Raw genomic sequence first — 14042 nt, forward strand, 5'->3', positions numbered from 1 at the left:
AGTAAAACACATATTTCCTTTAATTGACCTATCACTGTCTTGGTAATTTCACAAAGTAGTAAAAATTCCAATAGTACACAAAGAACATTACTTAAAAAAGTGCTAAAGCTTTAAGGTTCAGTCTCATAATATTTCTTTTGCAGTTGTAGGCTGGTGATCATGGTAGCAACATTCATTCATTCCTCTCTGTAAGCCAATGAAGAGAAAGGACAGCATTGGATTTTTTTTTTTTTAAGCACTGTTAATCCTAATGGGCTTAATGCCAAGAATGAATGGATTGGAATTGGTTTATCTATGTGCTCTGTGACTGGCCATTAAATGATTAGCTGACTGATTCTATTTAAGTGTGTGTGAAGGACGACTCCATCTTGGGGAGTTATCACTATGAGATATCAGGCATGCTGTTTAAAGGTAAGAATTTGGTTGTGTGATTCAGCAGTAGAAGAAAAGTAGATGATCTTGTGGAATTCATATGACATCTGAGGCCCATTTGATATTTATATATGATAAATGTGGATTGTGAAGGACTGTCTTGGAATGAGTGGAACGAGCTATTTATCCTTCTCATAATTTACTTCTGAGTAAACCAATGAAGTTAATAAATTTAGTAAAATGGGGCCATACTTGAAGAAAGAACTGATAGGATGGGAGGACATACAAGAAGTGGAAGAGAAAAAGGAAATCAATATGGTTCTCCAAACAAATGGCTGAAAAAAAAAAAGGCTAAGGAGTTGGTGGTGTTCATGAAAAACTCAAGAGGAACATAAAAAGGAATACTGGATGAAAATGAAAGAAGCCAAGGGACCATTTTACAAAGTTGCGATAAGCACTAGCATGTGCTTATCGCAGGTTAAAATGGCTTACTTCAGGACATGCTCTGGAATCCTATGTAAAATATGCACTTTGTGTGGACTGAAAAAAAATTTAATTTAATTTTTGTAAGGGGGGCATGTCTGAGGGCAGGGAATAGGCATGACTGCGCAAATCAGTACATGGGCTTTGCTACATGCTAATTGATTAGTATGGGGGCCTTTAGGCCTGGACTCTAAATGGCACCGTTATCGATGACCACCCAGAAAAGTATCACCATTCACATGTCAATCACACAACAATACTACTATCTCAGTACAAGCTGAATATCTTCAAAAGATCATAAGCCACACAAAATGATATTCAAAGTTTCAAATACCAGAAAGTAGGTGCTAATACTCTTCAATACAGGACAGCAGAAGAGACCTCAGTGTTTCTCAGGAATAACCTGTGAAACTTATCTATGGCAATAGATATATTGTCATAGAGAAATATATCCCTGGTCTCAGCTATTTCCACTGCCTGATCAAACTTCCTTTTCACTTATTATCACTCTTTTGTTTTTCAAAATATTATCGAGGATAATTCAAATATAGAAAAGAGAAAGCACTTATCTTAGTTATTTCTTCTGGTAATGTAAAATCACGGCATAATGCAGTTTAAAAAGGAGCGAGGTAATAAAACTATCTCGCTTAAAGAAGTCGGTCTCCTTTTCCAGAGTCGACCTCTTGCTTTCAACGATATCCCGACAGGCCCTGTTTCGCCCTACGGCTGCATCAGGGGATTATTTTTTAAAGTACGAGCTACTTCTTCAATGATTTCCTCATAAAGAAAAAGGAATTTCTTTATGAGGAAATCATTGAAGCAGTAGCTCGTACTTTAAAAAATAATCCCCTGATGCAGCCGTAGGGCGAAACAGGGCCTGTCGGGATATCGTTGAAAGCAAGAGGTCGACTCTGGAAAAGGAGACCGACTTCTTTAAGCGAGAGAGTTTTATTACCTCGCTCCTTTTTAAACTGCATTCTGCGGTGATTTTACATTACCAGAAGAAATAACTAAGATAAGTGCTTTCTCTTTTCTATATTTGGATTATCCTCGATAATATTTTGAAAAACGAAAGAGTGATAATAAGTGAAAAGGAAGTTTGATCAGGCAGTGGAAATAGCTGAGACCAGGAATGTATTTCTCTATGACAATATATCTATTGCCATAGATAAGTTTCACAGGTTATTCCTGAGAAACACTGAGGTCTCTTCTGCTGTCCTGTATTGAAGAGTATTAGCACCTACTTTCTGGTATTTGAAACTTTGAATATCATTTTGTGTGGCTTATAATCACACAACAATGCCATTTACAAAATCATGACCATGTTGAAAGTAGGTACTGGAAATATAGGCCAGAGTTTTAAAGCCCTATATTTCTGGTGCTTACTTTTGATGAGAATTGTGTCCATAGAGGTGCCTATCAGTGCTTATGTCCACTTCTGGTGTAAACCAAACCTGCTTTCGACATAGGCACCAGTAGGTGCCTCTACAGATGGGAAATAGTTACTTTTCTCTGTAGTTACCTCTAGGCACCTACATTTTTTTTAATGTGTTTTTAATTGGGTTTAAACGACACAGTTAATTACCATGCCATTTATCACCAATTAAAACAATTACGTTAGGCATTGGTAGGGCGCCTACTGCTACCTAACTTAGAGTTCTTTTATGATAATCGGAGCCTTACTGCCTACAAAATAGGTGGTAGGGGCTTACACATTAATTTTTTTTAATGGCTGCATGCTAATGACAAAATTAGTGCATGGCCATTAAATGGAAAAATTGGCCATTTTCTGTCCACAGAAAAAGTGGCCATAGAATGTGGGAAAGTTCCGCCTAAGAGGACGCAAGGCTACTTTTTGCTGCAGTTTAGTAAAAGGACCCCCAAGAGAGAAACATAGAAACATGATGGTAGATAAAGGCCAAATAGACTATCCAGTCTGTCCATTCACAGTAGCCATTATCTCTTCCTCTAAGAGATTCCACGTGCTTATTCCAGGCTTTCTTGAACTCAGACACAGTCTCTGTCTCCACCACCTCTTCCAGGAGACCATTAAAGCAGAAAAAAAAGGCTAGAAATGTAAGGAGAGGTGACAAGAATATTTTCAAGTATATTAATGAAAGTAGAAAGGCTAAAAATAGAATTGTGAGACTGAAAGATGCTATATACCACTATGTGAAATATGATTAGGAAAATGTAAACAAGCTAAATAAATACTTCTGTTCTGTGTTCACGGAAGAAAATCCTGGAGTAGGACCACTATTGGCTGGCAAAGGTACATACGAGAATGAAGTGGATATTGCACTGTTCACAGAAGAAAGTGTGTGAACAACTTGAAAAATTGAAGGTGGACCGGAGGGGATCCATCTCAGGATATTGAGGAAGCTCGAAGAGGTTCTGGTAGGTCCTCTTAAAGATTTGTTTAATAATCCTTGGAGACAGGAGAGGTTCCACAGGACTGGAGAAGAGTGGATGTGGTCCCTCTCCACAAAAGTAGTGACAGAAGAAGAAGCTGTAATCTCCTCTGATCCTTGAGAAACTCCACTACTCAACTTCCTTCCTCCGAGTGAATTTCATTAATCACCACAAGGATTTTGTTCAATATATTTGTGAGCAACATTGCTGAAGGGTTAGAAGGTAAGGTTTGCCTTTTGTGGATGATACCAAGATTGGTAACAGTGTGGACATCTCAGAGGCAGTGGAAAACATAAAAAAGGATCTGCAAAAATTAGAATGGTTTAATGTTTCTCAATTTAAAATTCAATGCAAAAATATGCAGAGTGAAGCACTTGGGGAGTAGAAATCCATAGAAACCCTATGTGCTAGGAGGTGAGAGGCTGATATGTACAGACAGGGAGAGAGACCTTGGAGTGATAGCATCAGAGAATCTAAAGGTAACAGAACAGTGTGATGAGGCAGTGGCTGTGACAAACAACAACTAGTTGTCAGTTGTGGTAGACCCAGGATCATGTCTTTCAGCACTAGTAGAAGTCATTCTTTGTCACCAGCTGATAATTTAGCCCCTAATGCAGCCACGGCAGGCACCGCTTCCTGGGAGTATATTAATTAAAGCTACTATTCTTCATATGGTCTGCTTCTTGTTTTCTTTCCAAGTCATTGGTGAAGCCTCACTTGGAGTATTGTGTTCAGTTTGGAAGCTGTATCTTGCTAAGGATGTAAAAAGACTTGAAGCAGCCCAGAGGAAGACAACAAAATTGGTATAGGGCTTGTGCTAAAAGACATACAAGAAAAGACTGCAGACCTGAATATGTAGATCCTAGAACAGTGGTCCCCAACCCTGTTCTGGAGGACCACCAGGCCAATCAGGTTTTTAGGCTAGCCCTAATGAATTTGCATGAGAGAGATTTGCATATAATGGAAGTGGCAGTCATGCAATTCTGCTCCATGCATATTCATTAGGACTATCCTGAAAGCCCAATTGGCCTGGTGGCCCTCAAGGACAGGATTGGGGACCACTGCCCTAGAAGAGAAATGAGACAGGGGAGATATGATATAGACGTTTAAATATTTGAAAGATATTAGTATAGAAACAAATCTTTTCCAGAGAAGGGAAAACGGTAAAACTAGAGGACATGGATTGAGGTTGCAGGATGATAGACTTATTTATTTATTTTAAAAATTTATGAATCGCATAAATCTAAGTGATGTACAAAACATTTACATCCACAATTTCAAGCAGAAACATTGTAAAATGCAGCAAACAAATAAATCTTCCCCACAAATTTCCTCAATACAGAATTCTTTAAATCTAAAACAAATAATAACCACAAAGTTAAAGAAAGGCGTCCACAAATAATTGTGTGTTTAACATTTTCTTAAAAGACACATGATCTTTGCATAATCTCATTATATCTGAAATTGAATTCCAAAGATTCTTACCGGCAAGTAAGAAAATCGATATTCTGTATTTAACATAACGAATCCCATTTTCTTTTAACTGATGAGCAATATCTCTCCTTCAGATCTCAAACATCTTGTGGGTTGGTAGATTTCCCACAAGCTTTGAAAACAAGTAGGAGAAGAGGAGTACAATATTTGATAAACAGAGTTTTATAGCAAATTCTCTGTTGAACAGGTAACCAGGGGAGAGCTTTTAAGATTGGAGTAATATGGGCAACCCTAGGAATGCCCATTATCAATCTAGCTGCTGAATTCATTAAAAGTTGACAGGTTTACATGTTTTCTTTGACAATCCGAGATACAAAAGATTGCAGTAATCAATTCGAGATAATAATAAGGCTTGAACGACAGAACGAAAATCCACAGGCAGGAGCATCGGTTTTAATCTAAATAAGATGTGCATATCCTCCTTGTACCTCTTTAGTTATGTGTTGAGAGCTGAATCATCACTTAAGAGTAGTGTCAGGAAATTCTTTATTACAGAGATGGTGGTTGATGCCATCCTGACTGAGGTGGTGGAAACAAAAACAATAACTGAATTCAAAAAGGCATGGGATGAACTCAGAGGATCTCTAATTTGAAAATTAATAGTATAAAAAAACAAAACAAAATGGTTGCATGTGCGTTTTAATGTGTTGAGTGATGCTTAGGTGATGACTCCTAGCTTTAGTTCGTCACAGCCATACTAGTACGGTCTGTGTCCCATATCTGGCAATCCAGTTTAGCTGAAAACAAAGTCCTAAAAATGATAATGTGACAAAGGACATGCCTATGATTTTCTTTAGGTGGGATTTAGTCATTTTGATAAGATTTTAAGGTAGCTAACACCTCAAGTTACCAGTAAGCATGTCTACAGACACACATTTTATATGCCTAATGGCTAGTGCAGTTCCAATCCCACTGCAGTTCCTTGTGACTCCGAGCAAGTCACTTAAGGGTCAAAATAAGTACCTGCACTTTGATTGTTACCACAGAAAGGCGGTATAGTAAATCCCATCCAGTTTCTCTTAATAGACAAATAGACAAAGTGGTATTATCCTGTTAATTATAGTCAGCGGCATAGCTAGTATATTTGACATATAAAAACAGTTATTTTTATTTTTATTAATAATTCACAAGTCACACAACAAGGGTGCACCTAGGAAAAGGCAGCATTTTAAACACTAGTGAACACTAGAACACCAATACACACATTGTAAAACTAAACAAGCCAGATTAGTACAGATTGTTCCTGCACAGTCAATGCTAATAGAAACCATGTCTCTTTCATACACACAAAACACAGATACACCTCCATCCAATATGGAATAAGTAATCACAAACTAAAAATGAAATATGTAGACAAAGTTAAACTGAACTGACAGCTAGGGAAATTCAAAGTACCATTTTTATTTATTTTATTTTAATGTGTCTTTAATCTATCTTCATTGTAAACCGCTTTGAACCTCACGGTATAGCGGTATATAAGAAATAAAATCAAATCAAAAAGCCAGACTCTGCATACAGTTAAACACCACAAAAACAGAAACAGTGATGATGCAGGTCTCAAAATACTGTGCAAAATTTAAATTATAAAGGTAGCAGACGTAAATTTGAAAAAACTGACAAATAACAATCACCACTTAACAAATAGAAATAAAACAAAAAAATGGAAAATAAGATAATGCTATTTTATTGTACTAATACGTTTTTCAATAAGTTTTCAGAGGCCAAAACCACCTTCCTCAGGTCAGGACAGTATACTTTTGTTATGATATCCTGTCCTGACCTAAGGAAGAAGATTTTGGTCTCTAAAAGTTAGTAAAAGATGTATTAAAATTAGTCCAACAAAAAGACTACCTTATTTCCATTTTCTGTTTATAAGCATTTATCAATACAGCTACAATACTACTTTATGCTAAAGTAACAACAAAAAAAAAAAAGTTTTTTTTTCTACCTTTTCTCATCTCAGGTTTCTGCTTTCCTCATCTTTTCTTCACTCTCTTCATTCCATCCAACATCTGCCCCTCTCTCTTTTCCATCCACTGTCCACCCTCTTTTTCTGCTCCTTCCATCCACTGTCTGCTCTCTCTTTCCCTTCCATATTGCATCTTCCGTGTTTCTGTGCCCCTTCCATAAACTGTCTACCCTCTCTCCCTTCCATCCAGTCTGTGCCCCATCTCTTCTTTATACATGATTCATTTCAGCTTCACCCCCTCTCCATCCCCCTTCCATGTTCTGGCATCTCTTCAAGTTTACCTACTAGGCAGCATTTATTGGGGAAATTAGCTTTTATTTTTCATTTGTCTAAATTGACAGCTCTCATGCATAATCGCCTCTTTCAGTTTTTGAAGGTTTGGGATCCTTACATTAAGTGGTCATCGGTCTCCTAGTGGTCTCACCCAGCTACTTTGGTGGTTCCTAGTTAGCTCTTTGCACACAAATGAGATGGGGATGAGGGGAGGTGGGAGGGGATGTGGATGGGGTTTTGTTTTGCTTTGGACTGTTTTGTCTCATACTGAAGAATCCCAGTATGACTTTTGGCGGGGTGGCAGGATGTGATTGTATGAGATGTTGGTTGCCTTGTTCATTGTTATGTATCTTTTTGCATTTCCTCAATAAACTTTTTGGGGAAAAAAAAAGTTTGTTATACCGCCAAATCAGGCTTCAAGGCGGTATACATGTAATAATTAAATTTAAAAATAACAAAGGGGGTAAAACATAATTCATAATATAACAAAAAGCTTAAAAACTGAGCATTGTTTTATACATATTAATACAGAGACAAACAACATGGAAGGAAAACATACAGAACATAATAGGAACAGGGGGAAAACTACAATGTTTTAAAGTGCAAAAAAGAGAAGGGAAGCTACAAAAGGGAGGGGAAACTGAAAGTTGCAAACTGAAAGAATTGATGGGGGAAAACGTCCTTAAGAAGACAGTTATAGCCCAAAGGCATCTTGAAACAGAAAGGTTTTCAGTTTTGTTTTGAAGTGATTTAGGGTTGTTTCCTCTCTTAAATGGGCTGGGGCAGAGTTCCAAAGCAAAGGAGCAGTAACTGATGCTTTCTTCTATCCCATCCCACCGTCTGGCATATTTTTCCTACTTTCCCTCCCCCTCCATGCTATGGCATCTTCTCCTTCCTTCCTTTCCTTCCTTCTCTCCCTCCCTCCATTTCCCATGCTATGGCATCTCTCTCTCCTCTCCCTTCCCTAGTTTTCCTTCTTTCTCCCTCGCTCCCCCTGATGGGTACCTCTTTCTCAATCTGCACCCCAAGAAAATTTGCCTTCCTTCATCGTCAGCGATATCCTTCACAACTTGCTGCTCTTGCCTGTCAGGCTTTCTTCTCTGCTGGTCCCACCAACTTCCTGCTTCCATGAAGCAGGGCCCGGCAGAGAGAAGGGCCTGACTCTGGCAGACCAGTAAGTTATGAAGGATGCCGCAGCCAGATAGGGAAGAAGTTCCCGGACCAAGATGCCAGCCCTGATTGGCTGCACCCAGAGCAGACCACCCCTTCTCCCTTCTTGATGCGCCATTGCTTATAGTGTAGTTTGTGCATTGTGAAAGGTCTATATGCACAGCATCTTTAAGATATAGAATTGTTTAGATGTCCTGATCTTATGAGTGATCTTTATAAGTATACCATGTGATGATCTAGATGTGGTTATATTGTTTGAATATAACTCTGTAGTTACATTGTGCCATGAATGTTTGCTTTGAGTTTAAAATATCTTGATGGCTTTGCATACTCTTTGATTTTGAGCTTCATTTTAGTGGGTTTAAAGATAAGGTAATATCTCAAGAGAATTACAGTATATGGCTATAACACTGTGAGTGAAAATACTGCTAACTCATGTGATACATTACCTGACTGGTGTCCTTTATAATAACGTGCACAATGATATGCTGTGGGCATAGTTTGAGGATTGCAAGGGAGTTAATTCTCCTATGAATTGCTCTATGTGTTGGTGACAAATTGTCCACCATTTCCCCTACCACCCTACTTCTTTATTTCCCTTTCCAAACTATTCCTATAAGCTTCCATAATTGAATAATCAAGGTGTTTTTTTCCCCCTGTTTAAATTACTTTTTCTGCTAATTGTGCATTTTGGTTTTGTGTGGCTTTTGTTTGTTTGTTTTTTTAGGAAGTGAAGTTTATTCTTGGGGACAGAATAAATATGGACAACTGGGAATAGGCTATGAATACAAAAACCAGACTTCACCACAACTAGTGAAGACATTATTGGGAATTCCTTTTGCCCAGATTGCAGCAGGGGGAGCACATAGTGTTGTACTGACTCTTTCAGGGGCCATTTTTGGATGGGGGCGCAACAAATTTGGACAACTAGGACTTAATGATGAAAATGGTAAGTTATTTATTTCATTATTGATATGCATAGGGCAGCAGTAAAGCAATATATACATAGTAACATAACATGTGGTAAAGCAATTTGTAATCTGTAGATTATGATACCTTTTATTGGAGAAACCAGAAAAGATGCTGTAGTACACCTAAGGATGTAAGTTGATCAGCTTAACAGTGAGTGGTAGACTGATATCTGTGTTAAATTGGGAAATGCTGCAACCTATAATTAGTTTGTGCAAAATTTTAATATTATAAATTGTTTATATTGCATTCCATTTAAAACATTAATTTCTGTTAATGAAGATAAAGGGATGAACATCACCAAATGGAAACTTGCACCCTCTTTTACGAAACTGTGATAGCAGTTTCTAGCCCGGGGAGCCGCGCTGAATGGCCTGCGCTGCTCCCGATGCTCATAGGAACTCAGTGAGCGTCGGGAGCAGCGCGGGCCATTCAGCGTGGTTCCCACGTTAGAAACTATCGCAGTTTTGTAAAAGGAGGCCTTGGAGACAGATTGAATTTCTTACTGTAAAGCTTATTTATATTTTACTTGAGTACTTCAGTACATTAGAGGCTTTGTGTCTATCAGAAACACTCCTCAGTAAATAACCTATTTATGTCCAATGCAGAGTAATAGGTTCAGTGCCAAGCAAAGATCCAAACTAAAGATGTAGAACAGAATGGAATTGAGTTGTAGGAATGACTGAATCTTTAGGGACCCCTTCCCAGAATTTTTAGACCCTTGGGGAGGAGGAGGGGGGTCCTCGGGCCGTTTTTTAGTGTGACCACACTGCTGCAGCAGCCATCTTGAACAGATGGCAGACTGAACAGCAGCTGTGTGCCGTGGGGCACATGATAGAGGGGTGGGAGCCTTGTGCTTAGTCCTGTCTGGCACCCTTAAGGCTGGGGTTCACAGTGGACCCCTTGTCTGGGGAAGAGATCCTCTCCGTAGCCTTGGGATGGAGCATGGGTGAAGGGCAGGTGCATGGACGCTGTGGATCCCAGGAAACGGCCAAATGAGGCCTGGCAGGGTAAACCAGGAGTCTCTGGTCAGGGATTTAACCTGGATTTTGTCAGTTTATTTTGGAAAGGTTACTTAAACTGTCAGGGGTCTTCCACGGTGGTCGAGGAAACAATGTTTTCTGCACAAGGGGATGTGTCTTCTCAAAGTGCACGTGCTTCAGCAGAAATGCAGGAACAGGAGCCAGAGGACCAGGCTGATAATGACTGGGGAGACTGGAAGTCTGATTCTATGCCTTTACTGTCCCAGAGTGAATCGTCCCTTCTGGGGGATTCGGGGTCTCAAACAGAGACAGGAGGCCAGGAGACTGTAGTCTCCCTTGAACATGGGGAAGATCTGACAATACACTGCCTTTTTAAAGCGACGGCGTTGCTGGGGCTTATCCCAGAGTCGTTGTGGGAGATAAACTTGAAGGCTCTGCAGTCTATAGTAGAGAGTTGCGCGGGGACAGAAATCCCACCCGTCCCCACCCGTCCCCGCCAAAGTCCCACCCGTCCTCACCCGTCCCCGTGAGGATCCAACCCGTCCCCACCCGTCCCCGTGAGGAATCCCTCCGTCCCCACCCGTCCCCGCGAGGAATCCCCTCCGTCCCCACCCGTCCCCGCGAGGAATCCCCTCCGTCCCCGCCCGTCCATATAAACTTCAGAAATTGTTATTTCATTTAATTATGCTACTGAATTAAAGGCTCTGGTAGAAACCCATTTACAAATAAGCAAAAAGACTTTATTAATTTGAAAATATTAATTGGGAAGAATACATACTTTGCAAATGGGTTTCTACCAGAGCCTCTAATGTTTATAAATTTTTATCAACACAACTAATATACTACTTTATCCTGAAGCAAAATAAAAAAATAAAATATAATTCTTTTCCTAGTTTCTGCTTTCCTCATGTTCTCATTCAATTCCTTCCATCCACTGTCTCTCTTCCTTCTGCATCTTCCATTTGCTCTGTTACTGTGCCTCTCCCTTTCTTCCCCCTTCCAAATTGGTCTGGCACCCATCTTCTTCTCTCCGCTCCCCCATAGTCTGGCATCTGTCTTCTTCCCTGCCAGTGTCTTCTCCCTACTCTCTCTTCCCCATTTCCTTTCAGCGTCCTTCTCCCCGCCATCTTCCCCATGTCCTGTCAGCGTCCTTCTCCCCCCTCTGTCTTCCACATGTGCTTTCAGTGTCCTTCTCCCCCCTCTGCTTCCCCATGTCCTTTCAGCGTCCTTCTCCCTCTCTGTCTTCCCCATGGCCTTTCAGCATCCTTCTCCACCCCACCCCCCGTCTTCCCCATGACCTTTCAGCGTCCTTCTCCACCCCTTTGTCTTCCCCATGTGCTTTCAGCATCCTTCTCCACCCCTTTGTCTTCCCCATGTGCTTTCAGCATCCTTCTCCCCCCTCTGTCTTCCACAAGTGCTTTCAGAGTCCTTCCCCCCCCGCCCTTCCCATGGCCTTTCAGCGTCCTTCTCCACCCCTTTGTCTTCCCCATGTCCTTTCAGCGTCCTTCTCCACCCCTTTGTCTTCCCCATGTGCTTTCAGCATCCTTCTCCCCCCTCTGTCTTCCACAAGTGCTTTCAGAGTCCGTCCCCCCCCCCGTCCTTCCCATGGCCTTTCAGCGTCCTTCTCCACCCCTTTGTATTCCCCATGTGCTTTCAGCGTCCTTCTCCCTCCTCTGTCTTCAAGTGCTTTCAGAGTCCTTCCCCCCCTCCTCCCGTCTTCCCCATGGCCTTTCAGCGTCCTTCTCCCCACTCCTTCTCTACCGTCCCGGTTGCAGCACAGCCGGCCAGGTCCCCTTACTTTTGTGGCACTTCCCCGACCGACTGACAACAGCCCCGGTCCGACAAACCTCCCTGCCCTTAACTGCGAATCTAAATTACCTTATTACAGCTGCTGTAAGAAGATAATTTAGATTCGCGGCTACAGGGCAGGGAGGCTTGTTGGACCGGGGCTGTTGTCGGTCGGTCGGGGAAGTGCCACAAAAGTAAGGGGACCTGGCCGGCTGTGCTGCAACCGGGGCGGGGTGTGGCGGGGCGGACCGCCCCCTCCCTTGGTAGCCACTCGAACCGCGAGGCTACTTTCCTCCTTACCTGCACTACCTGCAGCACAGAGCCGAACGGAAGTCTTCCCGACGTCAGCGCTGACGTCGGGAAGACTTCCGTTCGGCTCTGTGCTGCAAGCAGAGAAGGTAGGGAGAAGAGCCGCGCGACTGAGTACATCCATCTTTGTTTAAGCCTTCCCTCCCCTCCGACGTCAGCGCTGACGTCGGGAAGACTTCCGATCGGCTCTGTGCTGCAAGCAGAGAAGGTAGGGAGAAGAGCCGCGCGACTGAGTACATCCAGCCCCGCAGGAACCCCGCGACCCTCGGAGGTGTCCCCACGGGATCCCCGCGACCCTAGGGGGCGTCCCCACGGGATCCCCGTGACCCTAGGGGGCGTCCCCACGGGATCCCCGTGACCCAAAGGGGGAACCCGCGGGATGCCCGCGGGTCCCGCGGGATTCCCGTCGTCCCCGTTCCCGTTCAGCTCTCTAGTCTATAGCAGCATAGTGCTTGTTTATGAGTGCATCCCAGGCGCAGACTTCATTTTTTCTGTTGCATCTGGATCTTACTGCCCTAATTACAGAGCATTGGGAGGTCCCAGATGGCTCCCTAAGGAGAGCTGAAACAATGACAAGGCTGTAACCCATGGCTCCTGAATTTCAGCAGTTATTTGTCCGGTTTAAGGTGGACTCATTGGTAGCTCAGGTTACCAAGAGGACTTCTTCCCTAGTGAGGGGTTGTAGACTTGAAGGATTTGTAGGACCACAGTGGATATAGTCCTTAAACACCAGTTTGGAGCTTTAGACTTGTGATTTTAAAATGGCCTCAGCTGCCTTTTTTTGGCACATATCTGTCATAACAGAGCAATGAATTGTGCCCACAATTAGTCATAGAAGGGATTGGCTATGTGGTAGATGCCATGTATAACATTTTTAAGAGTCCTGAGCAGAGTCTCAGCTTATTCTGTTTCCACCCACAGAATCCCACAATGGATCCAGAATCCCGCAATGGATCCAACAATGGGTGGGAGATTCGGCTCTTAAAGCCATCTTAAGCAGACTCTCCTTTAAGAGGCAGATGCTTTTTGGAAAGGGTTTGGACATCTTATAGTCAGTGTGGCTGATCGTCTTCCTAAGACACTTCCAAACAGTAGACCCTGGAACCTTTGAAGGTCTACTTTGAATAATTTTTGTGGCTCCGTGCACTTTCCTTAGTATTCCAAAGGATTTTCTGCCCAGAGAGCAATATGGGTTCCCAGACAAATGTATGATAACTCTAGACATACCCAGGCCTATAGACCACGCTCTGTTGCAGCCTCCAGGAAGTCCCAATGATGCCAGAACTGTAGCCAAATTCCCACAGGCTAACGGAGTTCTGGGAGGCATGGGCATGTATTAGCTCGAACTGCTGGATGCTGGACATAATGTAAATTTCATCCTTCTGCAAACATCTCACGAGTAAAGGAATATCACCTATTGTCAGGACTCATATGTATGTTCTCCTTCCAGAAAGAAGATAAAAAAAAAAAAAAATCCAGGTAAATACCTAATCTTTCCTTGAGCTAAAGACTGTGGAAAAAAATAGATTTGTAAATTAATGTGTATCTTTGGGAACTACGTGGATCAGAAGAACTGCCAGGGAATTCTGAGCCTTTAACATTTTGTTGGCAAGTAGGATAGGAGGCCAGAACTGGAATCTTTTCTGGCTAAGCTTTGGAAATGATTGAAACAGTCATTTTAGTTATGATTTTTTTTTTTTTTTAATATTAATAGTATTATATTCCCTCTTCCTCTTTAAGTCTGAGGTATAAGTTAGACAGTAGAAACCTGTAGGAGCAAGGGAAATTGCGAAGACAGTGTTTAGTAGCAACAATTAATT

At 41.9% G+C, this 14042-nt stretch overlaps 1 protein-coding gene across 3 annotated transcripts in view; it reads left to right on the forward strand.

Moving 5' to 3' along the window:
* HERC4 (HECT and RLD domain containing E3 ubiquitin protein ligase 4) overlaps window positions 1-14042 on the forward strand; it is a 230565-nt gene that overhangs the window by 85423 nt on the left and 131100 nt on the right. For all 3 annotated transcript variants that reach the window (XR_004539287.1, XM_033942823.1, XM_033942822.1), the window contains one exon: window positions 8901-9122. Coding sequence is in view for 2 of the 3 variants with exons in the window: in XM_033942823.1 (XP_033798714.1) it covers window positions 8901-9122 (222 nt within the window). In the remaining variant the exon portion in view is untranslated. The remainder of the gene's footprint in view (window positions 1-8900; window positions 9123-14042) is intronic.

This window comes from Geotrypetes seraphini, chromosome 4, assembly GCF_902459505.1.
Source record: "Geotrypetes seraphini chromosome 4, aGeoSer1.1, whole genome shotgun sequence".
NCBI classification, from domain to species: domain Eukaryota; kingdom Metazoa; phylum Chordata; class Amphibia; order Gymnophiona; family Dermophiidae; genus Geotrypetes; species Geotrypetes seraphini.